Source organism: Erithacus rubecula (assembly GCF_903797595.1).
Source record: "Erithacus rubecula genome assembly, chromosome: 15".
Lineage (NCBI taxonomy): Eukaryota > Metazoa > Chordata > Aves > Passeriformes > Muscicapidae > Erithacus > Erithacus rubecula.
Window position 1 is genome coordinate 14,999,531 of NC_136667.1, and position 27,660 is coordinate 15,027,190.

Below are 27,660 nucleotides of genomic sequence, written 5' to 3' on the forward strand. Positions count from 1 at the left end.
ATTAAAGCCAGCCCAGCAGGCTCCAAGGAGATACTGCAGGCAGGATGGATCCCTTTGGGTTTGTGGCATTGTTTAGAGTCCCCCACTGCTGTGATGCAGCATGGATCTCCAAAACTCCAGAAGAAATTTCTGTGGCATTTGAGACCTGGATTTAAAGGTATTTCTTAGTTAAACAGGCAGCACACTGTGCATTAGAGATCTGAAAGCAGAGTTTCAGAGACCCAGTTAGGTCTGGTGAACTGATTTAAGTTCACTATTAAGCAGAGAATTTACACTAAACAGATCCATCCTCCTGTTAAGGAGCATCCCTTCAGATGTCCCCCCCTGGGGTCACAGTGGCACCACCCCAGACTGTCCCTGCTGGGACCAAAGTTCCATCACAGTGGCAGCTCCAGTGACCCAGTGGGTCCTTGTCTGGCTCCCTGCACACCCCACACTCACACAGACAGGATTCCTTACTGGCTCAATCCCACATTTCCCACAGCCAAGACTTGCTGAGCACCTGCCTGGCCAGGATTCAGTGAGCTGGAAGGGAGGAGTGCAGCCTTCACAGCACTGCACTGACAGCTGCAGCTTCTGCCCTGAGCTCAGCATGCTGGTTTTTCTATTCCAAGGGACTGTGAAACCAGCAAACAGCTCTGAATTCTTGTCTCCACCGAAATGGACTGGAAACTAAACAATCTGATAAATATTTATGCAGCAAGGCAGCTATGACAACCAGAGAAGATGGAATACTTTTTAAAGACTTTTATAATGCTCACTGCCATTTGCTACTAAACCCAGATATTTAAACCAACCTGTTACACAACAGCAGAGGCATCTCATGTAAAAGTTAAATATTTATTTCTAACTGTTAAATAGCTCCAGAGAATGAAAATTATTCCCTAGAGGAAAACAATTACATTTATTGAATAAACACTTCCTAAAAAGTACATAACTTCTTTGCCAACAAGGAGATCCTGGTTTCTTTTCCACTGTTCCCATGGCCCTGTGCCTTCACGAACCAACAGCCTCTCACACAGCAGAACACTTCCAAGAGAGACTGCCTTCCTTTTTTTTGTAGTTGTGGCTGTCACTATTCTTCATTTGGAATAAGTTCTTTTGCTCTGTCCAACTTGTCCAGAACCTCACTATAAAGGCCAACCATCTGGAGAACATGAGTAGCACAGTTGTCAACAAGGATGGATAAAAATACAATATTCAACTAAGTGACATGAACAGAACCAAGGGAATAGGTGGGAACTACCACCAGCTTCTACACCTAAAATTTCAAGCTGATGTAAAGATTTTTGGCACAGGTTTAAATACAATGGTTTTCAAAACAAAAAAGATCAATGCAACCTAACAAAAGTGGCTTTATTTACCATCATAAAACATAGCTTATATCTGAGTCTTATATCAGTACAAAAACCTTTTCACCAAATCACAGACACTGGGAGTTGATGTTGAGGGTGGGAAAGACTTCTTATTGTCAGCTCTTATTTTCTTAACTGATGCATTTAAAATGGAGTAAGAGTTAGAGCCAATCCCTTGATTGCTCAGCTTGCACACAAGAGAATGAATGAATGGTGACACCAGCCAGTTGCAATCTAGACAGGAGCACCAGCCAAAAGCTGTAGCAAGCTTACTTGTGACAGAGTAAGAAAAAGTGTCATTGCAAAATGTCACCTACAAAGGTGCAAGCCTGGAAATTTCTCCCTCATAGGAAGTGACTAAGCTGCACCTGAGAAGATGAGCTTTAGTGATTTTCTTCATACTGCCTTATACCCTGTTTAGTGTAACAGCTGATTTAAGTAAACTGGTACAACAACTTGACTTTAGTTATGGCAGGCAAAGGTTTTCCCACAAACAGTCAGAAGTTTGTTTTCAGTCACCTCTTTACATCATCCTTCCTGTAAAGGAATGCTATATTACTTTCCCTATTGTCTATCAAAACTTTTCTGGCCTCACTTTGGAAAAATCTTTTAGAACCAGACTCCTCCAAAATATTTAGGCAGTATGATTCTCCTGAAATTCTAAAGACCATCAGCAGTGGTTTCTTCACCCAGATCCACATCTCAAATTCAGGCCAGACATCCCATATCCTCAAATCCCCCTGTGTACACTTACATGGCCTTCATAGCTTTTCTTCAGAGATCCTAAGTGATTGAGGAAACGCATTCCCAATCCACACCACTGCTCAGCCTCCTTGTATTTACCAACAGTATACTGAAATATTCCTGTATTCCAGGCTCTTGTCATCAACCAAAGGATCTCCATCTCTGGGTAAGAATCCTGAGGGAGCAAAGAAGCAGCAGCACCTCATCAGAAAATAGAATCTTCCCTTCAAAACTGACAAGACTTTAATTTTAGAGTAAGAAAACAGTTGGGTTTTTCCCTCCCAAGCAAAGGGAGAAAAATCCCTTACAAAATCCAAGGAAAATTTTAATGCAGTCCTAAATATCCAAAAGACTTCTTTTTTTTTTTTTTTTTTTTTTTTTTTTTTTTTTTTTTTTTTTTTTTTTGAGGTAATTTCAGTGTATCTTTTACTGAAGAAATTATAGCAGCTATACATATAACACTACGTAATGTTCATTTTCCTAATGATTCTCAGTCTAATGCAAATTTTTTTTAAACATGCTCAGGATCATCTCCCATTATCTTGGTTTTCTGCTCAACTTACTATGCTGCTGATTACACTCAGAGCATCTTCAAAATAATCCCACACCTCCTGCAGCACACAGGTATCCAAGTCTGTCAATCCAGTTGGCAGAGCAATGTTAATCAAACTGTGTAAGCATTTGCTGAGGATTGGAAGAGAGCAAAAAGGAAACATTTAATACCATGTGCACAAACAGTTTTTAGTATCAGGAGCACACTGAGCTATTTCTCTGATTGTCAGACATGTCTACCTTGGTGGTTACTACACTCATATTCTTGTAGCAGAAACATGCATTTTCATACTATCAGATCTTATTCATACAAACTATGAAAAAACAGAGTCAAGAGCAATTAGTACTTATTTATTTTCATTGCTGGTCTCTACAGTAACACAGAAGGAAAATCACAGTACTTCCTAGGGTGCTACACATGACAGCAAGGAAAAGTACCTTTTCTAACCTCACCAACAAAGCTATGTAGGCAGCATCCTCAGAAAACCAGTAACAAATACAGGGTTCTGAAAACAGCTCTGTCTTTTTCAGTGTGAAGTGAGAAAGGCAACATCAACAGTTGCCTTTGCCAAGTGCTTACTGTAAGGAACTTGGAAAGGATAAGTAACACAGAAATATGCTAAATAAATCACATATGTACTATGTGGCATCACCACCTTACAACTCATAGCTTTCTTCTCAACTCTTAATTTCTCTTCTTTGTCTGAAATACCCAGTTCACTACTGCAGAGTAACATTTGAAATTAACACCTTCCTCACAAGAAACAACCAGAGACCTCTTCTGGATGCAATTTTCATTTTACTTCCTCAATAGATTAATTTATTGGAAACAGGACTGTGCCAGGAGAAATGCCATGTAAACAAACTGCAGTTAAAACATCAATTAGGCAGTCATCCTTCATAGGTACATTGGTTGGCCAGCAAGAAGTGTAACCTTGGATATAAATTGGACATTATACTGGATAATCAAATATATTGGATTTATCTATTGGATATAGAATAAAATCCACATTTTTTCAAACTGCAGGATTTATTCTCTGTCATCATTTCCAGTCACAGGCTCATGGCAAAGCTATGTGATAACACTAACCTAAATTTCTCAGCATCAATGACAGCCTGCTTTCTGTGAAGGTTTAGTGCACTCTTGAGAGCTTTCTTACACAGTACAGGATACCGAGCTGGAGATTCCATTGCTAATGCTTCAATGTAAAAGAAAATAGAGAAGAATGAAAGATAAATTACTGAAATCAGACTCCAATCTCATAGGTCACTAAAATAAACTACAGCATGTTGCCAGATTCCTGGTGAAAAGCAGCTGAAAAAAGATCTGCTGAATGGGCTGGTCACAAACTGGTGCTTCTCTCCCTCTTTCTTACTAAGCACATCATCAAGGAGGACAATGAGGGAGAAGCACAGAAAGTTTCATAACTCACTGCTGTTTACCTCCAGTGCAGAAATACAAAAAAGTTCTGGTGGGAGGCACTGTCTGAAGAGTTTTGTTTCTCTCCTAGAACACGAAAATCCAGATGGAAACCTTATAGGAGCAGGATTTCAGAATTGTGTCTCCAGGCATTGGAGTGTACTCCCCCAGGGCTAGGAGAACAGAAGGTATTTATGCAGTCCTACAGGACACCTTCCAAAGACTTGCCATGGTAATTCTAAATGCTCCTCATCTTTCTTGGATCCTGCTCCAGATTCTCAAACATGTTTTCATTGCTAGGACTTTGTGATGAAAGTATGGCAGAGTGTAGAGAAGAGCTATTTACAAAATGACTATAAAAACTTTAAGTTGAAACTTCATGTTATTTTAGTGGCTTAAATATACTTAAAGTATCTATCTAAAGTCCACAGCCCAAAACTTCTATACTGGGGCATTGAATCAGTGAGGGTCATTCTCTGGCCTTTGCCAGTTTGGAGCATGTAAAAGTCTGAAAAACATTTTCCAGGTTCAAAAGCTATATGAGTGTCTCAGGGTCTAAAAATGGAAAGATATCACAACTTTCTGGTTCATCATCAATGTCATCTGTCATTTCAAAACACAGCTCTCCTAGACCCATTTTCTGTATGTTATACAGTACATGATAATCTTGAAGATCTGTAAAAGTCCTTACCTGCAATGATTTCAAGTGTCTTGATCTCTATTTGTGGTTGCTCCCAAACTGACTCCATAAAATTGTGAAGTGTTGGATCATTCAGTTTGGATCTTGCTTCAAATTCATAAAGCAACAACAATGTGTCTGTTGGGTCTTTAGCAAAATCTCCTACAAAAGAGACAGGATTGCCTGGATTGAATGATAAATTTTCTCAAAGCTACAGATTGTACTATAAGGTAAATTTTGCTTCCACCAGGCACCCATCAAGGTACTCAGCCTTATCAGCAGAGCAAGTGGAATTTGCCATTCAAGGAGCACCTAATGGAAATTTTAAACCAATATCCTACCAAAAAAGTGAACCCTGCATCTGCTAGACTAACAGCCACTTAATACCTCAGCTTTTATCATAATGTTATCTACTTCAATAACCTCCATCTGAGACAGCAATTCCACATGCTCTGTATTTTTCATTAATATTGTGACTAAGAGTTACATGTGCTGCAAACACACATTTTGTAGCTTACCTGTTAATTTCAGCACCTTCCATATCTCCTTGCATGTCTGAAGATGTCGAAGGGCCTGACTAAATAGCTCCGTCTATTTTACAAAATTAAATAAGTTATTTTTGTCTTAGATTTAAAAGCAAAAAGAATAATTTTGTCAGAACTTACTACAAAATAAATTAAGGATCAGCCTAGTTAGTAAACCACCTACACAAGTTACTGGGTTCTTGGAGTTTTCTTCACTTTTTCAAAGACCTACACATCTCAGACAAAGGTACTTCACAGTGAATGTTTCACTGGCCCAGAAAGAACCATCCATGTTCCGAATGGACATAACTGTTTTAGCTCCCAAGCACAAAATAGTGCTGTTGAGACTGACAAACCACTAAAAGCCACAACATAAGTTGCTGGACATTGCCCTCCACAGAATTTTCTACAATCACTCTATACCAGACTTCCTTCATAACTTCTGTGTATTTCTTAATCTTCTTACCACAGTAAGCACAATGCCTTCTCCCACCTCCCAAAAATAGATGTAGGCATAAAAGTAAAACAAACAAAAAAAAGCAAGTTTTATCACAACCACAGTGATACTTTTAGCAACAGCAGTAACTGTCTTTCTAACTAACCCACATTTAGCAGCAGACTCCTTACAATATATACCTTGTATATTGAAATTCCTCTCAGAAGATACTGCCATGACCCTTTATTGATACAAACCCATTCAAACACACTGAGCTAACTTACAGAAATCCAACATTTACAACTGTCTGGAAAGGTGCATCAATTCTAAGTGACTATGAAATATTCCCTTGCTTGCACTCTCAATATCCTGTTCTGAGTGAAAAAAATAGGACTTCAAAATCAAAAGGAAAAAAATGCTACACTGGTATATTCAGAAATAGTTAACTAAGCTCTGCCCTACCTGTTCTGAAGGTGTAACTTGTCTCCCCATTTCCAGATCAATTGCAGCTGCCATTAACAGGCATGTCTTCTGAGCAATTAGAACAGCTTTGTCTGAGGGACAAAACTGGGAAAACTGACACCAAAAATAGGAAAAGGTAATGAGAATTTTACCCATATAAAGCAATTTTCTTGTGAACAGATGATTGCTGACCCTCCCCTATGACTTGCAGGAATCAGTCATGAGTAGTATACATTCATATTGTAATTTTACTTGTACAATTACACAAGAGGATTATTTAAATTACATATTGGTATTGGTAGAAGTCCTGCATAAAGATTAGGACTCACGTACTTAACATGTTTGCATTAATGATACAGTTTACAAATATCAGAATCCATTTATTTTAAAAACTTCTCATTGAAGTCTTAAGTTTATTACATTCTTAAGAAACAGAATGTAAAGTATGACAATAATGCACACATTTTATATTACAAGTCAATCTCCTTGTGACAAAAATGCTCCATCTTCAGAATATAAAAATGTCTCCATAAAGATACCCAAACCATGGATGTGACTTCTAGAAGAACTAGGCAGATTAAAATATTCTTCAATTAGAAACACTATTACAAAGAGTAAATACCTTGAAAGACAGTACAAAAAAATCCCTCATCTTTTTAGGGCTGTCCTTGAACTGCACAGCTAAGTTCCAAGCTAACAAAGACATAAAAATAGAGAACAGAATAAAAAAATCTGCACTGCTACATGTGTGCCCACCTAATCTCTAGCAATAAGTAGTTCATGTCTTACAATTTCTATTTCTGAACCAATATGTCATCAATAACAAGAAATACTGTTACTAGTGATATGTTAGAATAGCTAATTCATGCTTTTGAATTTTGCCTTGATAATTTCACCACAACCAAGAACTCATTCTAGCACATACCCTACTAACAAAAGCATGAACTAGGAAAAGCATTTTTCTATATTAGTTAACACAGCTAGCACATGAGTGGAAGTGTTGAACAGTATTCCCAGACAAATAAAAAAGAAACAGAAAAAAACCCACATCTTGAACCATTCCTCATTTTACCCCAGCAAGGTCAAGTACATGGCAATTAAACACACAATTCTGAGTAATAAATGGATGAGCATCTAAAGGCAATCAAATTATTTATGTATGAGAGCTTGACCCAATTAAATGTTTATATTCTACAGCAACTTTCACATTAATTTATTCTATAGGACATGTTTTTGTAGTCTCTGGATTGTTTATCCTGTGAGTGAGAATGCTGCTTTTGAGAGGTCATGATCCCACTCATGCTCATGTCACTGTATTCAACCTCTGCTGCTGCACCCCCTCCCTTGCTACTTTTTATTGTGGCAGGATTACATTGTGAGGATGTGTGCAAAACCAGCTCTTCTGAAACTGATTGCAACCATTTTCTCTCCTGCATGCTCTGACAGAAACAAGAATCTGAAAAATTGGTTCAACTCGTTACCCTAAGCTTGTATTTTTTTTTTTTTTTTTGTAGACAGCAAATACACTAATCTTTTATCAAAACAGTGTAACAAATACTACAAAATAAGGATCCAGAGACCACACTATGCATAAAGCTTAGGGCAGCCCCATGGGAGCTGCATTTCCCACTAGAAACCACTTTATCTGTGATAATATTTGCTGTTTGGATTTCACAGTCTGTAGTTCATGCTGTTTTAAAGGACCAATAAAGACATAGGAGATTCAGTTTAGATTTTAAGAGAGCAACCTACCAACTTTTCTAAACCAGTGAGCTTCAAGGATCCTCATGTCCCCTGTAAATTTCTCTTCTGTGAAAGACTCAGCAAGTTTCTTGTGAGCTGCACAAAACATATAATTCAATACAAAAGTGCCACTTTTGGAACAGAATAAAAACATTTCCAAGTCTAATCCCTACACTACAAAACAGAGGTTTCCAAAATGCCCATGTAATTCCTGATGAAGACTTATTGTCACAACTTAAATCTAATATTCTTCTACAAAAAACAGCAAAAGGTGCCTCAAACAGCATTTTAGAGAAGATGCCAAGTACTGCTCTTCTAAGTTTACTGACACTGAAGTCTAATACAGAGGAGTTTTACTTAATTCCACAAGGAGGGGGTTTAAATTTAATTATGAGTTTGAGGCCTTTCTTCTAGGAACTTTTTATTTATTTAATTCTGCTCTTAAATCTCTTCTACTTGCAGCAAGTTTTTGACAGCAAAAACCTGTGGAACTGAGATCCAACTTCACAATACTATTGAATCTCCAGTTTTAGTTTACATTGATTTCACTGGAAGTTGAAAGCCTGGACTGAAATAAGGAGTCTAAACATTTCATTGGTATGGATCTAATCATATCATAGAACATTCTCATATGGAAGAACTCCAGAAAATGCAAATAAAACAAAACATACCCAAGTTCAAGTGCGTCAGTATTGAGTTGATATCTTCATCTCTAGAATGGAGAAAAAATCTAGTTCTAGAAAACTGGTTAATTTTTTTTCAACAGACCATAGTATTTATGTTGGAATATATTTTCCCAGTTATGGATAGATCCACTCAGAACTTTGGAAAAATATGCCACTAGTGTCAAAGTTACAGAGATTGCTTAGCTCACAACCTGCATTAAAAATACCTGACAGGCATATGCATTAATAAAAGAAGGCAAAGAGGAAATATTTAAAGAAAAGTTTATACAAGTTGAAAGTATATTCCTATATGATGTCATTAGGTCAAGCTAGAAGTCATCTGGGTGGACTTTTACTAGCATAAAAAATAATTTCTTGATTATTCTGCATGAAAAAAAAGCCCAGAAAGAAAATATTACACAATTTATCCACCATAAGAAAATGGTTTTTCAAACAGACCCACCTTTTTTCTGCATTTTCTGCCACGACTTTTGACAACATCAGACGGACCAAACATCTAAATATGAGAAAAACAATCAATGAAGAAACAAGATTTTTTTTTTCAATGGTATAGTCTGCCCTAATTTTCCTGAAAAGATCCCACTTTTCTTCCTTATGCTTCTCCTCGTAAATATATTGAATTCTTACTTTAAGGCTGTAAATAACTGTCGGCAGTCTTGTAAATGTTCAGACAAATACTCCAAAGCTTTGATAGCCACAATTTGTTGATCATTCTGAAAAGAATTAAAACATGTTTTGTATATACTTCACTGCCTCAGTTACCACAAAAAAGCCCAAACCAAAACAACAACAAAAACCCAAATAAAAGCAAACCCCAAAGCAACTACACATTCCAAGTCTGTGCAGTCCAGTAGCAGGAAAATGAACAATGGACTATGTACAAAATTGCCTGAGAGTGCAGAGAAAGCTCTAAGGAGAGATCATATGACTCCCTGCACAAAGAGCCTGTGGCAAGAGCAGGACTAGTACAGGTTGGTAAGTCTTCCATGCCTCACAGGGCTGGGAACAAAGCCCTGATAGCCTGAAATGCAATCAGCCAGTTCAGACAGTGCTCAGGTCACCAGCCAAGAGGCAAACAGGAGGGACAAAGGACTTTCATCATGGATTTATGTGTATTTTACACACAGCCTCTCCCTCTCACATCAAAGATCAAATCCCAGAGGCAGAAGAAGACATAACATTTTGCTAAAGAGAATTTTACAGAAATACACAATGTAATGTTCAGATGCCAACATTTATAACTCAGAATTCTTTATTTTTCTGTCAAAATTTTAAAAGATACCATTTCTTTCTATATGGAAATAATTTCTACTTTGCATTACACAATACATTTGAGCGACACCATTGTTGTGGAAGCATGAAATACTAAGAAATCCATTAAATACAGAAAAGTATTAAAACTAGGCCAGGTTAAAGAGGTTGTCCTACTTATATCAATAAAGCAAAGACAACATTATCTGCTCTACCTCTAAAGCAATTTGGGCAGCTAAACTCAAGAGGTTGCTGCCTGTATTTTTATCCACTCTCAGCTTGTCTTCATGTTCTGATGGCTTTTCTGCCAGCTTCCCCATTTCAATAACTGCTTCCATAGCTGAAAGAGACAGAAGGAAAAACCAACATTTTTATAGAAGCAATTGGAAGGTAGAAAGTTCTACTGTTTTAATGATTTATGAAAGGCTATAATTATTTTTTTAAATGAAAAGCCAAGACAAGAAAACCTGACCATACCAGCACTTCTCCACAAATATGCACTTCTTCCTAGGGAGGTGCCAAAAGGCTTTCCAAGCTTCTAATCTAAGGAAACAAATGATACTCATCCCACATCCTTAATTTTGTTCTGCTAAGTAACTGTTTGTTACCAAAGACAGAAGACTTTCTCTAATACATTGTCTGGGCATCGTTCCAAGCTCCCACATCTTGGCTTATGCAAAGGGTGCCACTGCTTTTATGTTCACATTGTGCTGTGTTTCCCACTCTATATTATGTGAACAAATTATGCTGTCAATAAAAGTTGTATAGAGAATAATTAAATGGCAGAGAACTCATTGGAAAATAAGCTCTGCACATTACTCTGTATTCTAAGTAACTATAGACTGTATGTCTCAATTTCCATTACTTGAGCTAAGATCCTCATTAAAATATGAAACAGCAGAACTCATTATAAAGAAGGAAGAGGCTACAGAGATACAACATTCTGTAAGTTGTCTCAATAATTCATGTATTTTTTGGTAACTTCAGGCTCCATCTGTCCAGAGAAGTTAAGAGCAGCAATAATGGTTCCCTTATGGTTCATATTGTATATGCATACTAAAAAGTATAGAATTATTCTTACCCTGGGATGCAACTGCCCATGGGAAGATTATCCTCCCTAGCCAAAGGCTCTTTCCAAACAAAATCAAACATAGCAATGGAGTCTGCCTCTTACATATGGTGTGGGGGAAAAGTTAAATCTACAGCCTGGCATTTTCAATTACTTTAGGAACCCTTCTTCTAGCTACCCTCTATTGTGTCTTTCTCAAGATGAACAGCCCAAAGCTGCTGAGTATTTTTCAATATATTTTGCACTTCTCCTTGTAGTGGACTGTTTAACTTTCAAGTTGTACCTTTATCAGTATCATTCTCCATCACTGCAATCTTATAGACACTGAATTTAGTAAAGATGCTGTTTGGATCACACCTCTCTGCTTGTTTAACTGCCTCCTTAGCCTATTCACAGAAGAGATTAAAGGAAATCAGTACAACATCAGCTTGAAATTAGTATATAATTAGCAATAGGAAAGAAACACAAAAAGTTAATGGTTACATTGTTGATATTTATAGACTAAGTCAAGATGTTTGACAGGGCAACACCTGCCATTGAAACAAAAGTGATGAGACCAGAAGACAGCACCAAATGCTGACCAGAAAAGGAAGAGCCAATTCCTCAAAAACAAAAGCAATGCAAATAAAGACATAAGTATGTCTACATATGTATTAAATATACCTTGTCAACTTGTTTCAGATGAAAATAGCAAGAAGCCATGTTCCTCTGAAGCTTGGCCAAGTTCTGATCTATCTGCCCAGGTGTATAGAAGCTGACAGAATAATTGTACCAGTGAAGGGCTTCAGAATAGTTTTTCTCCTAGAAAATATAAAAATAAAATACAACACAAACAATCATGGCCATATTTGGGTGACTAAACTGCCTATGTCTTCCCAATTTTTTTTTTAAAGATCATAGCAAATGAAAGATTTAGAAAGTCAAGTATATTCTAGTGCAACTTCCAGGTTGTCCCAGTTGCAGAATCCAGCACTTTCCTTTGTTAGATTCATACAGCTGATGAGTGCCCAGCCCTCTAATTTGTCTAGACACTGTGAGAGACAGTATGCAAAGCTTTACTGAAATCCAAAGAGATGACACCAAATGGCTTTTGCTGACCAACAAGGCAGATGACCTTGTTCTAAAAAGTTTGCTTGTCCTAAAGTTTGACAAGCAGGACTTCCCTCTCATGGACTAGTACTGGTTGTGACCAATGGCTGCATTGTCCTTTAGATGTTTTTCAATAACTCCCAGAATAATCTCCATAATTTTATAGGCACTGAAGTGAGACTGACAGGCCTGTAGTTTCCAGGGTTGTCCTTCTTGCCTTTCTTGAAAATTGGGATAACTTTTGCCAGCTTGCAGCCAACTGGGACCTCTCCAGATTTCCCAGACCATTCAAAAATCATTGAGAAGCCTCACAATTTTTTGACTACTCTTGGACAAATCCCTTCAGACCCCATAGCCATATAGGAACCAGCTGGAGCAGAAAATCTTGCATTAACTGTTCCCATGTACAAACCTTAAGATGAGGCTACCTGAAACTTGATTTTGTAATTGAAAACAGCACCCAGATGGATGAAAATAAAACCAGAGCCAGCTGGAACAAGGCTCAATAACAGTTTGCACTCTAACCAAAAATAGACATAACAAAGAGGTCAGAAAGAGATTTCATTTTCACTGATATAAATAAGAACACTATTATTTGGTCCCAAACCTCATAATGTTTGGCAGCTCTGTCCCACAAGATGATGTGCAGCTGATTCAAGGCTTCAGGCAACAGCTGTTTCCCAGTATAATGACCTGAAAAGATACTGCAAATCATGACTTTACAAGAACTTTACGAAGCACGCTGAGAAGCATCTAAGAACTATTCTACAGCTTGCAACAAAACACAAGGACACATTAATAGTTTCAGCTAGGAGCCAGTGTTTCATATCCTGTTTATGAAAAAAAAAAAAAAAAAAACCCCGAACCAACCAACCAAGCAAAACCCCCCTAAAAAAACCAGTGGGTAAGAGAAAAATATTTTCATGCTTGAACAATGTAAATGTAGCTCTTGCTCCTAGCTAGATGCAACACAAATTAGGATTTGTTTTACAGTAGACCTGACAGCCAAAAAGTACTACAGTGCTACAGGTGCAACAGACCTGAAAAATAAACTGTTATCCAGCTGCTCAAACAAGGATATGCAACCTGTCTTATACTGACAAACAAAAATAAATTGGGCTGGATGGACAAAATACTAACATTACATAGAATTCCCAGTTAATGTTTCTAACTCCACATGTATCAGTCTCCCACAGTCTACACTAAGGAGGAGGAATTGCTCCAGCAAATGAATCTAACCCTGAGCTTGATCGTGACTCGTTCAATATGGAAGTTGAGAGTTGTCAAGCAAAAGAAACATAATGGAGAACAGACAGAGAGAAAGAAAAATGAGAATAAGCAAAAAAGTGAAAATTAGAATGCAAAACGTTAGCCAACTACATCCAGCTTTCAGTAAACAGCAGTAAAAGATGGATACAGACCTATAATAACTTCTTCAATCTTTTGCTTAGCGAGCAGCTCCCTCTTATTCTGCAACAGGAACTCGATGTGGAGCAGGGTAATTTTCCCAAGGTCAGGTAAAGATTCAAATCGTTCAGGAACAGATTTCAGAAAATCAAAACCAACTGATTCCCTATTCACAGAGATGCATTTTTAAGAGGCTGCACCAGAAGAGCTGTTAATTTTCCATTCTAGAAATTAACATATTCACACCATACAGCATGTTTGTCATTCAATCACATTGACAGAATGAATCAAGGTATGAATTTGTTACAGTTCATCTATTCAACAGCAGCTTCCTCTCACCACTCTTCCACTGTATTCATAAGGGTTAGTTCTTCACATTTGCATCAAGATACAAGCATATACATATATAATCATGATGGAGCACATAACAGGGTAAAATTTCATGCTTCAATTTATTTTGCAGTAACTTGCTATCCTTCTGCTGTTTTTCCCAAGAATGATTCTAGGGCTTCAAAGTCATTCTGATGGTTGGTAAGAAGGCAGATGTAAGTCTGATGATTCCAGACACATATAAAACCTACATAAAGAATCTTCATCAGTCCAAAGTAGCTCTACAGCACTGCAAATTGCCACTACACTTATTTCACACTGTGTTCTGTTGCTGCCATAATCAGTATCTCCTTGCTATAGAAAACAGGCTCCCTCTCAGAACCTTTTACCTTACCTCCATGAGCTTTTATGTGAAATAAATATAATAGATGTTCTTTGCTTATAAAGAAACACCCAAAAACTCCACACATGGTGTTTACCCCACTAAGAGATGCTTTCATACCTTCCATGCTCCAGCAGCAGCTTGGCAGTATTCAAACAGAAGTCCAAAGACATCTCAAAGTTTGTGAATTCTGCAAGAGCTAGACAGAACACAAAGCACTTGAGATTATATAATCAACTTAGACATTTAATTGCTCAATTTACACTTACCTTTTAGAGCTCCTTTGAAAGACAGAAACAAAACTGAAAAAAAAACCACCCCAGCAACCCTGTTAACAGATCTACAATAAATGGAAGAATAATGTCTATTTTGTTTTGACTTTCCTTTCACTGCAGTACTACAGAAAGGTGACAGATTGATAGCCCTGGAATTCTAGTCCTCTGTCTCCTTAAACAGGAACAGCACAAACTTTAGTAGAACTTTTTTTTTTTTTTTTTTTTTTTTTTTTGCCTCAGTCTGCCTTTTATCAACAACCCAGCACTGAGGTTAGTGCTCAGGCTTTGTGTGGTATCCTATTGCAACGGGAACTACTTCAGCATAATGCCCTTAGCATCAGCTGTTGGACTGACTGGTGCTGATAAGCAGGTATCAGTTTTACACCACTCAGATAAAGTTTTAAAATTGTTACTCTGTGCTGAATGCTTAACAACAAAATAGATACATTTGTAGCTTGGGTGAGATCAGAGAAGGAATAAGTAAGGACATGACTGTAACAGTTGTCAAAAGAAGCATTTGAAGGCAGCTGTTGAAAGTACACAACACAAGATTTTAGTGAAACGCCTAAAATTTAACAAGAATCTTCACTCAAAAGACAGAAAAGTTGCAGTACATGGACACAAAACTTTTCTGCCAGACATACAAGAAAAGAGACATCCACTCATTAATAAACTTTCTTGAAAAACTGACTGGAGGCTAGATGTTACTAAATAACAGACAAGTGTGTTTTGATAGGCAACTCTATGATTTCACAATTCAAAACAAAGAACACAAGTCAGCTACTGTATGTTTATTTGAAACTCTAAGTTTTAAATAACTGGCTGCTTGAAATCTGGCTGAATTTCCCCAGGAGCAATTTGGAGTTACCATTTCTGCTAGTCTGACAGCATTCAAATCCCTCAGCTCTCTGAAAGAAATTCCTCATCACATCCTACATTTCTCAGATTATTCATTACACTTTCGATGCCTTCCAACCATGAGGAGTACAAAGCCTCTCTTCCTTATGATCTCATTATTTATGAAAGTAAATTTCTCTAGCACATTAATTATCTTTTCTATATTAAAACCTCTCCAAAAACTTTCTTACCCTCTCATTTCATTGCAGAATCAGTTCTGTTCAAATGATAAATGTGAGGAATAAGGATAAAAGAGTTTATTTGACTTAAATAAACTCTTGTTATACAGGTTTATAACCCCACACTGATCAGCACATCATGTCTCTTGATCAAAATATGCAAAATCCCACCTAGAGAATAGTCTTTATTGTGTGCTGACTGTGTAAGTTGATGCACCTTCACCCTTCTGCATAACCTTATGCATATGTCTACATAAACTGAATATAAGGTGAATATAGCTTTAAATTGCTGTATTTTCACTCTCTTCATTCTTACAGCCTCCAGAATCTTCCCCCTTCTTTATTTGCAGCAAGGCTATTGAAATTAGCATCTGGATACCTCCTCTGTGAACACTGAGTACTATGTCTCACACTCCAAAACCAAAAGAACATTTAGCAAATGCAGATTCTGCCAAAAACAAAGGATTCTTTTTCTATGCATGACACAGGCAGTCTCCTTGGATATGGGTTAATATGATCTCACTATGAAACCTAGGGAGAGCTGTGATACCTGAGTTGATATCTTCATCTGATGCTCCACTTTTAAGAAGAATTTTAACTTTCAAAAAAAACCCTGCTGGGTGCAAATTCTCCTGCACAATGAAAAACAATACATTACTTGGACAGCTCTTTGTAGAACACAGATCCTGTGAGAGTACAGCACATTCATAATACAGACAAGTGTTAAGGAATCACATACTCCCCACTGTAATCTTCAGTTCCATTTTAATGGCTGAAGCAAGTGGTAGGCAACTTATGCAATAATTTCTCCCTAAATGCAATGTGCATCTTTATAATTTTTCCTACACTGCCAAAAGACCACAAGGATAACAAAAGTAAAAGATGCAAAATTCTTATTTTGCTGTGGCCCATTTTTGACACTTTTAAATAGAAGCTGAACATTACTGAATGATAGAAACATTTTCTGCTTTTCTATGTGTGAATTGGCTGGATTAATCTAGAATTAATATGAACAGATTCAAAGTAGTTTATAAAAAGAAGAAATTCAGGGGGCAACAACAGTGGCAGCAACTGGAAATAATGAGGACTGCATACTAAATCTCCCACTAAAACAGTACATATCTCAAGTTCTAGAATCAACATTTTCTTCTGGTTTTGCATACCCTCACAAAGCATCAAAATGTACATAATCAAAAATTATGATAAAAACTCTTTCTGGCTCAAAAAGCTTTGCAAAAGTAAACAATAGAAGAGGACAAAAGGCTTAGATACTGTAGTAGCACATTATTTGCATGACTAAAATACACTGCCTTTTATCCTGATCTCATGAGCATATGCATTATGATCTGTCTGGAAATTCAGGCAGCATGCAGAAACTGAATTTCAGCTTCCATTTAAAACAAAATTTCATACTTAAAACTTGTTTTGTACGAAACGAAAACTGAAAATTTTTAAATGATCAACCAAATACAAGCAGGAGTTTTTCAGATTTCATTTACTCCACACTGACCTGAATAGACAGAAACACAAAATTAATTCAAGTCTCTATGGGAAACAGAATTCATACAGGATGAAGAGATCTCACAGTAATGGCTGAGATATATGAACTTCCTCCAGGGTGGCTGTTATGTTCATACACCTCATTTTTCAGGTCTGCTTGCACGCCTTTGCCTGGGTGTTGCTTTGGGGATCCCCCAGATAATGAGGTAACGGAAATAATTTTACTCTTTGTGCTTTAGCTGTGGGTTTGTGGTTGTCCCAGCTGCCTGCCTGTATCAGCTCACACGTCTGAGAAATTTTAGTCACACTATCATCAAAGGACCTTACTATTAACACATAGGAGGCAGGAGAACAGCTCTACTTCTATTTCCATGTAAGTAAATATTTCTCTACAAAATAAAAAAAAAAAAAAGGTGGGAACATCAAAACATCCATAGGAGCATGGAAACATAAAGCAAACATACCTCAATCTGTTGTCAAGGATAACATACTAGTGATTAATGTGGTCCACATTATCATATCAATAAATGCTTGAGTTTCATCTATTACAATCTTTAAATAGAGCAAAAATTACTACCTGATTTGCCAAGTTGATGGCTTTCAATGCCTTGTCCAGGTACAGGCTGCAATCCCACTCAAAATAGGTCGTGGCTAACAATCGCAGCACTTTAGCCTGGAAACCAAAAAATAAATACAAAAATAAAAACATAAATACCAACATAAAAGAATTAAATTTAAGGTCATGAAAAATAGAAACTCTTTGAGTCAAAAGAATTCCTGCCTTCTATCAGACATATAAAATGATTTCTCATTTCTGAAACATATCCAGTCTTGAAGCAATGCAGTACACACAAGACACGAATCAACTAGAATTCAGAGAAAAACAAAAGGGTTTCAAGGTGAATCAGATAACTTGAAAAAAAAAGAATTGAAGAAAGCATTGAAATAAGAGGAGGTACACACTTCACAGAGAAAAGCAAACAAACAAAACAGCAGAACAAAGACCTACATGATGATTGACTTCAAATGCATAAACTATTTAAGTAAAAGGAAGAGATTAAAATCTTCATATCCGCAGTCAGAAGTAAAAGAATTAACTGACATCTGAATGAGACAGAGAAACATCTATCACAAATGACACAGCTCAACTGATGATGCATTGAAAGAGAAGAGGAATGGAAGAGATGGCCTTTCAGGCCTTTCAGGCCCTTACTTTCTACATTTTTATTCCTGTGAAATAGTAGAATCAAATGTGATTTAAGGGCACTCATCAGTGGCTGAGGCTCATAACAACTGAACTTGAAACTCTGCCAAATTTCATAGCAGACTACTAAAAAGGATACCAAAAATCACTGGGCAGGTTTGCACAGAAAAGGCAGATAATTCACTGGAGTCAGTTAAAATCCTCCTAGTTGTAAATAGAAATGTCTCCACTTCTTACCTGCATTTCTTTGCCAACAGAATATTTCATGTCCATCTTCCCAATGTCATAACTCTGGCTATCAATGATAAATGAAAGTTAAAATTAAACAGGATAACAGAGATAAATTAAGTCAGTTTTTTGATATGTGCAAAATTTCTATCCTTTCCCACTTCCTAAGCAATTAAAAACCACATAAATCACACAAACTAATCTCAGAAGTAACATTTACTAGAGAAGAGAAAAATTTGGGTTTTTTCTACCATTACATTAAAAATTGTACTCAATCACTTTCTTCAACCTGCTGGAGCACATTCTGTAACATCTTCTATTCGAACATTTCTGTAGGTTTTATCAATTTTAACCACAGAGATTTTGAAGAAGCAAATGTTTCCATTCTCACCTGACATATAACATGGTAATGCACAAAATCTGTACATGACAGGTCTCCAGACCACAGCACATCAATAGCAAAGATAGAATCTGTAACTTGTGATTCCCCATTCCTCTTCTAAAAGTTAAATGGCAGAACAAAGAACCACCCAGGAGAAAACACAGTGATAATTCCACAAAACCAGATTTTATTACAAATGCTGTGAATGAAGAACTGTTAGAAAGAAAAACAGTAACTGGGCTGTTGTTTTCTAATCTATTCTCAGACCAGGGAAATCTTAACCCACTAGATGGAGCCACACTCTTTCTCCATATTATTATTTGTACTTTGCAAAGCCTTATTTCCTCCTCAAATTTTGTCATCAGGAGTCAGTATTTCATTTTCTACAAGAATAAAATATAAAATAATCTCCAAAGCACCAGCTGTTACTAATTCTGAGCATTCCTACAAATTCTCTTTGACAAAGTTTATGACCATAATGATTTTGAATTTGATCTGCAGCCCTTCATTTTCTTCTAACTATTTAAAAGAACAAGAAGACATAAACACAAATGTTCTGCACTGAGGCTGTTACCATGGCATAAGGATACTCCTTGGGACAGCCTGTATTTCCTCACCCTTAGTAATACCACAATAGTTACTTGGATCCTATCCAGACCATCTCTATCCATTCCTTTTTCACCTTTGTGCCTTTTATCAGTCAAGGACTCTCCAGAAAACTAATCAGTTTGGAGGAAGTACTAGGGAGAAAACTGGCAAAAACCATTGGAAGATGGCTTTCATTCTAATGGCATGAAAACCCATTTGGGAAAACAGACATACATTTTATGCAATAGTGTACAACCATAACAAAGTATCTGCTCAGATATTTGGTTCAGCTAAAATCTTTTATTCTCACATTTTTAATGAAGCCTCTACTTTTCCTTGTTCCCCCCTCTCCTTCACATGTTCTTACATCTCAAAAGCAGGGGTTTGTTTATTTGATTTTTGCACATTACCTGAGCCAGAAGGAGCTCTGTTCATACCTCTTCCATTCATAGGTTTCCACTCCAAAATTGTAACAGAGGATTGATAGGTAACAGGTCTGCAATAAAAGACTCCTGCTTCTATAATGTTCTTGTAAAACATCATTAGGTGTATGGCACTCCAGTCACAATTTCTTTAAAATGCAATTTACTTTCAAGATATATCACTGTTATCACTTCAGGCCTTTTGCAAGGGGATACTGAAGATGACTAAAATGGAATCATTAATTGCATAGGAAAATGAAGTATCATTAACTATCCAGGACACATAAAACAGCAGGATTTTTGAAACACATGAGGAACACAGAGTTCCTCAATAAAGCACATTGAAAGCACTAGCACTGTGTAAATTAAGCAATAAAAAGTAATATTTGAGAGAAAAAAACTGTAATACTATAACTTCATTTTTATTTTAATAACAAAAAAGTTTTACATAATTAAGTGAAGAGGACTCTACCTGATTCATGGTAGGTTTCTTCCCAGCCTTTCTTTTTGGAGTCTAAAAAGGATTACAAGTTTTAGAAGAAAACTGCTTTTGAATGCTTGGTTATTCAGGGCTTTATCAGTCAGCCCTGACAACATCTGTTCATAACAACTTGCCTTCCCTTTGAAAGGATTTGCAGCTGTCATATGTCATCCAAAGAAGAGACAAAAAAGTCATTTTATATGCTAGCAGGCTGCCAATATTTACATCCATTTTGCCTCTGCAGTATCTTTTTTTCCCAAATATGAATGATGCTTTTTGCAAGAGACTGTAGATTTCAAATTCTCAGACAAATATGAGAAGTGTAGCACAACATTTTGCTTCAATTTTTTTTTTTTGCAATCCAGAGGAAAAAGCACAGACTAGGTATATGCACAAACCCAAAAGAGATCACTGTCAGATGTGAAACCTTACTTTTGACTGGTTCATTTGTGAATGTTTTCTTTATAGGAGAGAAAGTTTTCTGTTCCAAGCACTGGTTCATAGACCACCAATGATCAGAATCCTCTCCAGCTGATCTCTGGTATCACAATAATCACAACACAATAATCTCCCTGTGAGAGAGGAGGGAGGCCCTGGTACAATGGGAGCCTGGAAAAGTTTAGGATTGAGAGCTACCCAGCAGTCCAAAAGTTCTGGATTCACTCAGCAATCACTAGCCCTTTCCATTTTCCTCATTTTAAAATACCACTCTTTAAATCAGAAGTAAATTGTATTACTCTCTCATGATCAGAAACCTTTACCTTGTCTGCATCAGTGCTCCTGTTTTGTGAAGTGCTTTCATCTCAAGAAGTTTAATATTGTTTAATGAAGGAGTTCAAGTGGAAAGAATGAAATTAATTTAGAATTAAATGAGGAACAGGAATGTAAAGATTCCAGTGAACATTTTCAACAGTAAGAAGTTCAGCTTTTATGATTCAAATCAAAGCTAGACCCCTGCAACTTAGTCACTCAATTGCACTTCAATAAAGTCTGCAGATGACAAAAAAGCAATGTAAAATCAGTTTGAGTTGAATTAGTTAAAAACACAAATAAACTCCAAACATAATTCCCACATTTTTCTTTAAGAATTTGCATCTGCCCCTTTGAATTTTATTATCTCTACCAGAGAGACAGGAACAAAATGTTTCCTAAATACTGGGAACATGTAAGCAAATGAAAATAAATGTCAGGAAGTTTATTCTGATATAACAATAACAGACTTTTATCTTTGCAAACAAAAAACTAATCTACAAATGATAGTTTGTTTTCTCTGTGAGACAAGAACTACAGTTTAGTGCAATGGGAAGCTTCCATTCATAGCTCCACAATTTCATGAAGATGAAGATTAGTACTGATGGTAGTGATAGACTTGCAGATCAAAAACTCAGCTCTTCCCTTGTCCCACCTGTGCCCAGACAAATGTTCACATGGGTACAAGATGCAATATATAAGATCAAGATGTAAAATGCAGCTGGTTCTGTAGAGAGTAGATGGTATATTCAATTTAGAAATCTTTTTGCCTTGCTTGCTGATTTGCCTTCTCATTGTTTAGGAAGAGTTTATCATTCTATTTCAAATTTTAATCAAAGAGAAGCAATAAAAATGCATTTTGAAAAATCCTCTGCTGTTTCCATGCAAAAATTTTAGCTACAAAATCACAAAGAGGCAACCAACCACAGAAGAGATCTTCAGTTCAGAGCACTTTTTATATGGCATATGTCATCCCTTTACATATAGAGAGGAAAATAGGTTAAATTTGGAATGATAAAGAAGGCAATACTTCACTTACTTCTTTTGGCAATTTCATCAACATATCTTTGCAGCGCTGCACGCACATCACCGCTTTCTGAAAATCCCCTTGAGCAACTGCCTGAGAAAGCAGCACAGCATGCCAACCAACTGTTAGTGTGCAACTGGTCTTTAAAATTCACTGAAAAACCTCATTCTTTAAAATAGGACTCGGGTTTTTCACATGCAGTAAAGCTAGGTTTGGGATTAGGTATCTGTCCCTACAGTGCTATAAAGATTCTGTCTATTTCTCCATATTACCAGAAAATCAAGAGATCCAGAAAATCACTGCAGTCCTTAGGTAGTGTGCAGAGACATGGGACAAGATCATTTACATGTTAAGATGATACAAAAGCTCAGCAAAATTTATACCACCTCTCCTTTTGCCTCCATGATCAAGTTAAAAATACAGGCCATTGCTTTGTCCTGTTTAGAGTAGCTCCTCAGAATTCTGGAGACAGCATTTCCCTTCTAGATACTGAGGTTAGTGGTGTGATCAACAAATGCAGGAAACTATATTCTTTGTATTTGCTCCTGTGTTTGCTATATTCTGTAGGATTGATAGAGTTCTCAGACACATCAGACAAGAAAAACAATTCCTCTCAAAATTTAGAATTTCTAAATTACATACTTTAAATTACAGTTGTTTTGCCTTGTTCTCCAGTCAAGCACAGGACACTGTTGGAACTGACCCATTTATGATTCATACAGGCAGCCGTTTATTTTATAAACAGCCATGATAGCCAAATCACAAAGCAACAAATCTGAACTAGAAGATATCAACACCACTGCAAGAATGACTGTGATAAATGAAGGAAATTAAAAATCATTAAATGATTGCAACACTGAATGCAAACATGAGATCTGCTATCTTACATCTAAGTGAAGGAAATCTATCCCTCAGCAAGTCCTCAGTGCCAAGCATTTGGGTAATAGAGTTTCCCTCTATGCCTCTCGTGATTTATAAGGAAAACTGAGAACACATACTGATTCAGCTTGGTAAGAGAATACTTTGAAAAGGCTCTTCTCCACATCAGCTCTGTGCACTTGAATATCAGCTTCACCCTCGCTCCCACTCCGTAACTTTGCATACAACTTTTCTATACTCTGGAAAACAAAGTGCAGGCATCACCCATGGAACTTACAAATAGGTGTGTATGTAGGAAATCAAAACTGAGAAAGAACTTACATCCACGGCATTCTCTAGAAATCCATCTGCAAGACTAGCCTTTCCAATGTCTATCCATCCTTTCCCAGTTTTCATAGACATCTGAAGGAGGAAATGGCAAGTCATTTGTGAACATGCAGTCACTTTCAAGAAAGGCAATGTAAGATCTCATCTCATTGTCACACATATCTAACACAGGACAAGGGTATTTCAGCTCTGCAATTTCTGACCTGCAGCTCTCATTTCTGAATGAAGCCCGAACACTCAGATGCAGCACAAGACTCAAGGTGGCCTACTAGACAACATTATAAGATACTGAAATAAATGAATGTCCTGCTCATAACATATTTTACACTATGAGAAGACGTGATGCCAACCACACTGTCCAGGCATTCCTAACTCCAATGGCTCAGCAAGGTATCCCTGTAAGATGTAGGTCTCACTTCAGCATGTACTTTGCTTTCCTCAAAGGGAAAAAATGGGATCATCAATCTTATCTTTCCTTAAGTGATGAGAAGACAGAGTCAGCAATACTCCTGCCAAAACACCAGCTATCCTTCCAGAACTAGACATACACTTGACTCCATTTCCAAAGCAAATGTAATAAGATTTGAAGACTTCCCTGAGGGATCAACTGTATTTCATTACTCACCCACAATTAGCCTTACCAGAATCTGCCTCCGAATGGTTGCCTCCGGAGGATCGCTGCCTTCACAAAGGCAAATCAGTCTGCAAGCAGCAAACCGCACTGCAGGAAAAAAATGCACACATTCAGAAGTTTCCTTTTCTCTACTTCTCTTTTTTTTTTTTTTTACAGAAAGTCAAGCCCTGCCATATCTGAAAGATTATTTGGCATTTTAAATCATAAGACAGAAAAATCTGAAAGCTTCAGGAGTCAAAGCAATCCGAATTTTAGCCAAGATGTTTAAAATTGCTTTTCAGGCAGTAAGAAAAAAAATATTCTCATTAAAATACCTATTAAACAATTTAGAGAAAGTTTAAGTTAAATACATGGTATTCACAGACTTAATTACTTTGCAGGTGCTTACAGTAACATGTCTTGAAAGCCTCAAAATAGCCTTCAGCAAAACAAGGAAATGAAGTTTAATAATCTTTACAGTTTCAAAGTAAAAAGCAAAAATATTTTCAGGCCTTCGTTTAGACATCAGGGATGGAAAAGACACTACTTAATGTATTTAAAACAGCCTCTCCCTAGCCCTTCAGCTATGATCTGAGAACATCACACTCTACTTTGTGTCAATTTACCCTTTTCCCTTTACCTGGTATAATTTATATGATGCAGATTATACATCATTTTGACTATAATCCCTTAAAACAAGAATGCAGGCCTGACACTGCAATCCCACAGAACCACAGAAAGAAGATGCTGAAAGAAAATACCAAAAGCTCACTTCTGCTTTTCCCCAGGGCTGCTCCTGGCCCAAGAGAACCCAAACAGCTGTGCACCTGGCTAAAGCAAATCAGTGAAAAGAGGACTAGGAATGTTTTTGTATGTAAACATGGATGAGATAGTTACATTAAAAAAAAAACAATCTCACTTGATATAAATTAAGTGACCAACAGTCTAAAATTTACATCTATGTTATTTCTATACATTTTTAGATTTGAACCACAGCATTAGGAGGCAGATTACAGCTTCCTTTGGTCACATCACCTTTTACTGGTGCCCTGGCATGGAAAGGGGAGTGATAAGAATGCCTACATTGATTTTGTTTCACAAGAAGAAAAGTATTATATCAGGATGCTTCTTCTTAAACTGTTTATACAAGCCCACCAGTACATTTTTCTCTTTCTAGCCCATGTCTGCAAAGACTCAAACAAATCTACAGCATTACTTATGTGCCTGTCAGCAGAGAGGCAGAATTTCATTTCCATGCTACAGCACACAGAACACATTTAGAAAGGTACAGAACACATTTAGGAAGGTACAGAACACATTTAGGAAGGTACAGAACATACATACATTTGGCTCTTTGCTCATCATTGATAACAGCACCCGTGTGTTTGGCCACAGTCCAGTTCCACAAGTTGACTGCACTCTCTTCAACCTAAAGAGGAGAATTCCACTCCATTAAATTTTGTCCTGGATATGGATCTTACTGAAATTTACTACAGGAAAAAGAAACATCCTTTGTATGTTACACAGGAATGGCCTCTCCACATGTTTACACAACTCCCTTTTACCCTGGAGTCAAAGGTGTGAGTTTTCCATAAAACTGTCACAGAATTCCACAGGGACATGTTGGACAGTGACCTGAAAACAGGCATGAATGGACCATGTAGCATTTCTTCACCTAAAATCTGAAGGGGTTGGAAAAGAACTCTAAGAATCTTACCACGTTTGAGAACCATCTGCAGTAAGGCTTCACCTCTTTTGCACATCAAAAAGAGCACTAGCTTAATTACTTTAAATACTTATACTAGAAAACTTCTGATATTAGCAAACAAAGAACAAAGGTTACTGACTATGTACTCTTGTTAAAAAGACACAGCACTACATAAAGGCAATAAGCTGCTTTAGCAACCTACCCTGAGGGGCTGTATTTTCCATCACTCTATTCTTTTCATGACAGATCTTGCCTACAAATACACTCTCACCTATCTAGGAGGGAGTTCATAGTCCCTCTTATTGAAGTGGCAGACTACAAATTAATGATTTCTCCTTTCTTCAAAAATAATTTAGCCCAACTGATTAATGAAGAACTGAAGGATACCACTTTTATGCTCTTGTATTTATTTACATTCTGAACTAATGATGTTTTCTGTTACAACACTTACTAATCTATCTTGTTTCTTGTTGCAAATTTAGGACTTCCAAAATCAGTGTTCCTGAGCTGATAATTGCTACTTATTAAATGTCTCTTGAAAACATAAATTTGGAGGAAGAAGTTGGACAGTATCTCAGCTGGTCTTTTTTCCTTATTTCATATTTCTCTTTGAAAAAAAGGACTTTTAAAGTAGATGTTAAGTATTTTCTAAGTACTCCTCTAGGAGAAATAAACAGAAGGAGAAACCAAACATTATAAACAACCATCTGATAAACTTTTACAAGGACTGAAAATGAGTACTTCCAATATAATATGGTGTAGTTCGTGGGGTTATCTGCTGTCATTATGGAAATTCACAGACAGGGTGAGAAGGACCTCTCCTCTGATCCAGTACCAAATCCTTAATGCATCAGTGCTTGCATTTTTACTAGAAATTACAACTAGATGCTACTAGTAATTTAAAATAACAAAAATCTTAACATCATCAATAACCAGTAACTTTTCCCATTATTATCATAGAATGGTTTGGGCTGAAAGTGAATTGGAGACCACCCAGTTCCAATCCCCTGCCATGGGCAGGGACACCTTTCACTAGCCCAGGCTGCTCCAAGCCCTGTCCAGCCTGCCCTTGGACACTTCCATGGATGGGGCAGCCACAGCTCCTCTGGACAACCTGTGCGAGGGCCTCCCCCCTCCTACAGTATCTTACTAATATCTAATCTTAATCAACCTTCTTTCAATGTAAAGCCATTTCCTCCTTTCCTGTCACTTCAAGCCCTTGACCAAAGCCTTTCTGCAGCTCTCTTGGAACTCCCTTAAGCACAGAAGGTGCTGTAAGGTGTCCCCAGAGCCTTGTTTTCTGGCTGGACTCAGTTTGCCTTTCCCAGGAGAGGCTCTCCAGCCCTTCAATCCCCTTCACGCCTTCCTCCAGCACATCCACATCCTTCTGATGGCGGTCCCACACCTGGACACAGTGTCCAGGTGGAGCTGAATGAGTGCAAAGTCAATGACACACACACTTTTACATTCAGGATCATTATTTCGCACAGACCTTTAAAAACAACATTTCCCACTTTATTTTGGACTTTCGCGCTATTGGGGTGAACGATGAAGAAATTAATTCTTTTCTTTACATTTCAGCAGTGCTACAGGTTTAGCTTCAACGCAATGGGTGGGAAGCTGCAGCACCAACCTGGGCCAGGGCTGTGGGGTGTGAAGCACCCCCCGTTTCTCCAGACAGGCTGGCAGCGGGAGGCTCTCCCTCCACCACCTTCCCATCCTCTTCAGAGATGCCCTCCGCCGCCTGGAACAGCTCCTCGCTGAGGGCGGCAATGCGAGACGGCGTCTCTTCCTTCAGCAGCTCCCGCACCAGCGCTGTAAGACAGGAGGACAGCGGGGCCTGACACACAGCCCAACACCAGCTGCCAGTGGCGGTGCTGATCGGGAAGGGAGAGCCCGCGGCCCGCAGCACCTTCCAGAGCCGCCACCCGCGGCCCCGCCATGGCCCCGCAGGGGGAGGGCAGCTCCGTGAGGGGCGCGGAACCGCGGGAGCAGCGCCCCCGCACTGCGCGTGCGCTCCGCGCACCCTGCGCGCGCCCTGACCCAGCGCTCCCGGCGGGCTCCCGCGCCG

The 27,660-nt window shown here is 37.8% G+C and overlaps 1 protein-coding gene across 3 annotated transcripts; it reads right to left on the bottom strand.

Moving 5' to 3' along the window:
- Positions 1-824: 824 nt before the first annotated feature.
- On the bottom strand, positions 825-27,653 carry TEX11 (testis expressed 11). 3 transcript variants are annotated; one of them, XM_079319191.1, is made up of 29 exons: positions 27,502-27,651; positions 27,223-27,404; positions 25,226-25,310; positions 23,910-23,989; positions 23,263-23,343; positions 23,061-23,180; positions 22,075-22,155; positions 19,793-19,878; positions 18,422-18,479; positions 17,558-17,653; positions 16,031-16,112; positions 14,250-14,328; positions 13,432-13,583; positions 12,618-12,703; positions 11,585-11,722; positions 11,205-11,307; positions 10,068-10,192; positions 9,229-9,314; positions 9,044-9,097; positions 8,587-8,627; positions 7,925-8,011; positions 6,795-6,865; positions 6,173-6,286; positions 5,269-5,341; positions 4,763-4,912; positions 3,742-3,850; positions 2,663-2,783; positions 2,110-2,274; positions 825-1,147 (listed from the first exon to the last, which is right to left on the bottom strand). In XM_079319191.1, exons 1-29 carry the CDS (start codon positions 27,530-27,532, stop codon positions 1,076-1,078), a joined length of 2,808 nt encoding a protein of 935 aa, XP_079175317.1. In that variant the 5' UTR covers positions 27,533-27,651; the 3' UTR covers positions 825-1,075. The 3 variants fall into 3 exon arrangements, 2 of the variants coding, with proteins under 2 accessions (XP_079175317.1, XP_079175318.1); XM_079319192.1 differs by lacking the exon at positions 23,061-23,180 and having other exon boundaries at positions 27,502-27,652; XR_013776058.1 differs by lacking the exons at positions 825-1,147; positions 3,742-3,850 and having other exon boundaries at positions 2,145-2,274; positions 27,502-27,653.
- Between the last annotated feature and the right edge of the window lie 7 nt (positions 27,654-27,660).

Coding starts and splice junctions, on each gene's coding strand:
- TEX11 (XM_079319191.1), bottom strand. CDS start 27,532: ATGGCGGGGCCGCGGGTGGCGGCTCTGGAAG. Junction 23,990..25,225: donor TGATGAGCAAAGAGCCAAAT/GTATGTATGTTC, acceptor TTTTTCCTGCAG/TGCGGTTTGCTGCTTGCAGA. Junction 8,012..8,586: donor ACTGACGCACTTGAACTTGG/GTATGTTTTGTT, acceptor TGTTTTGTGCAG/CTCACAAGAAACTTGCTGAG.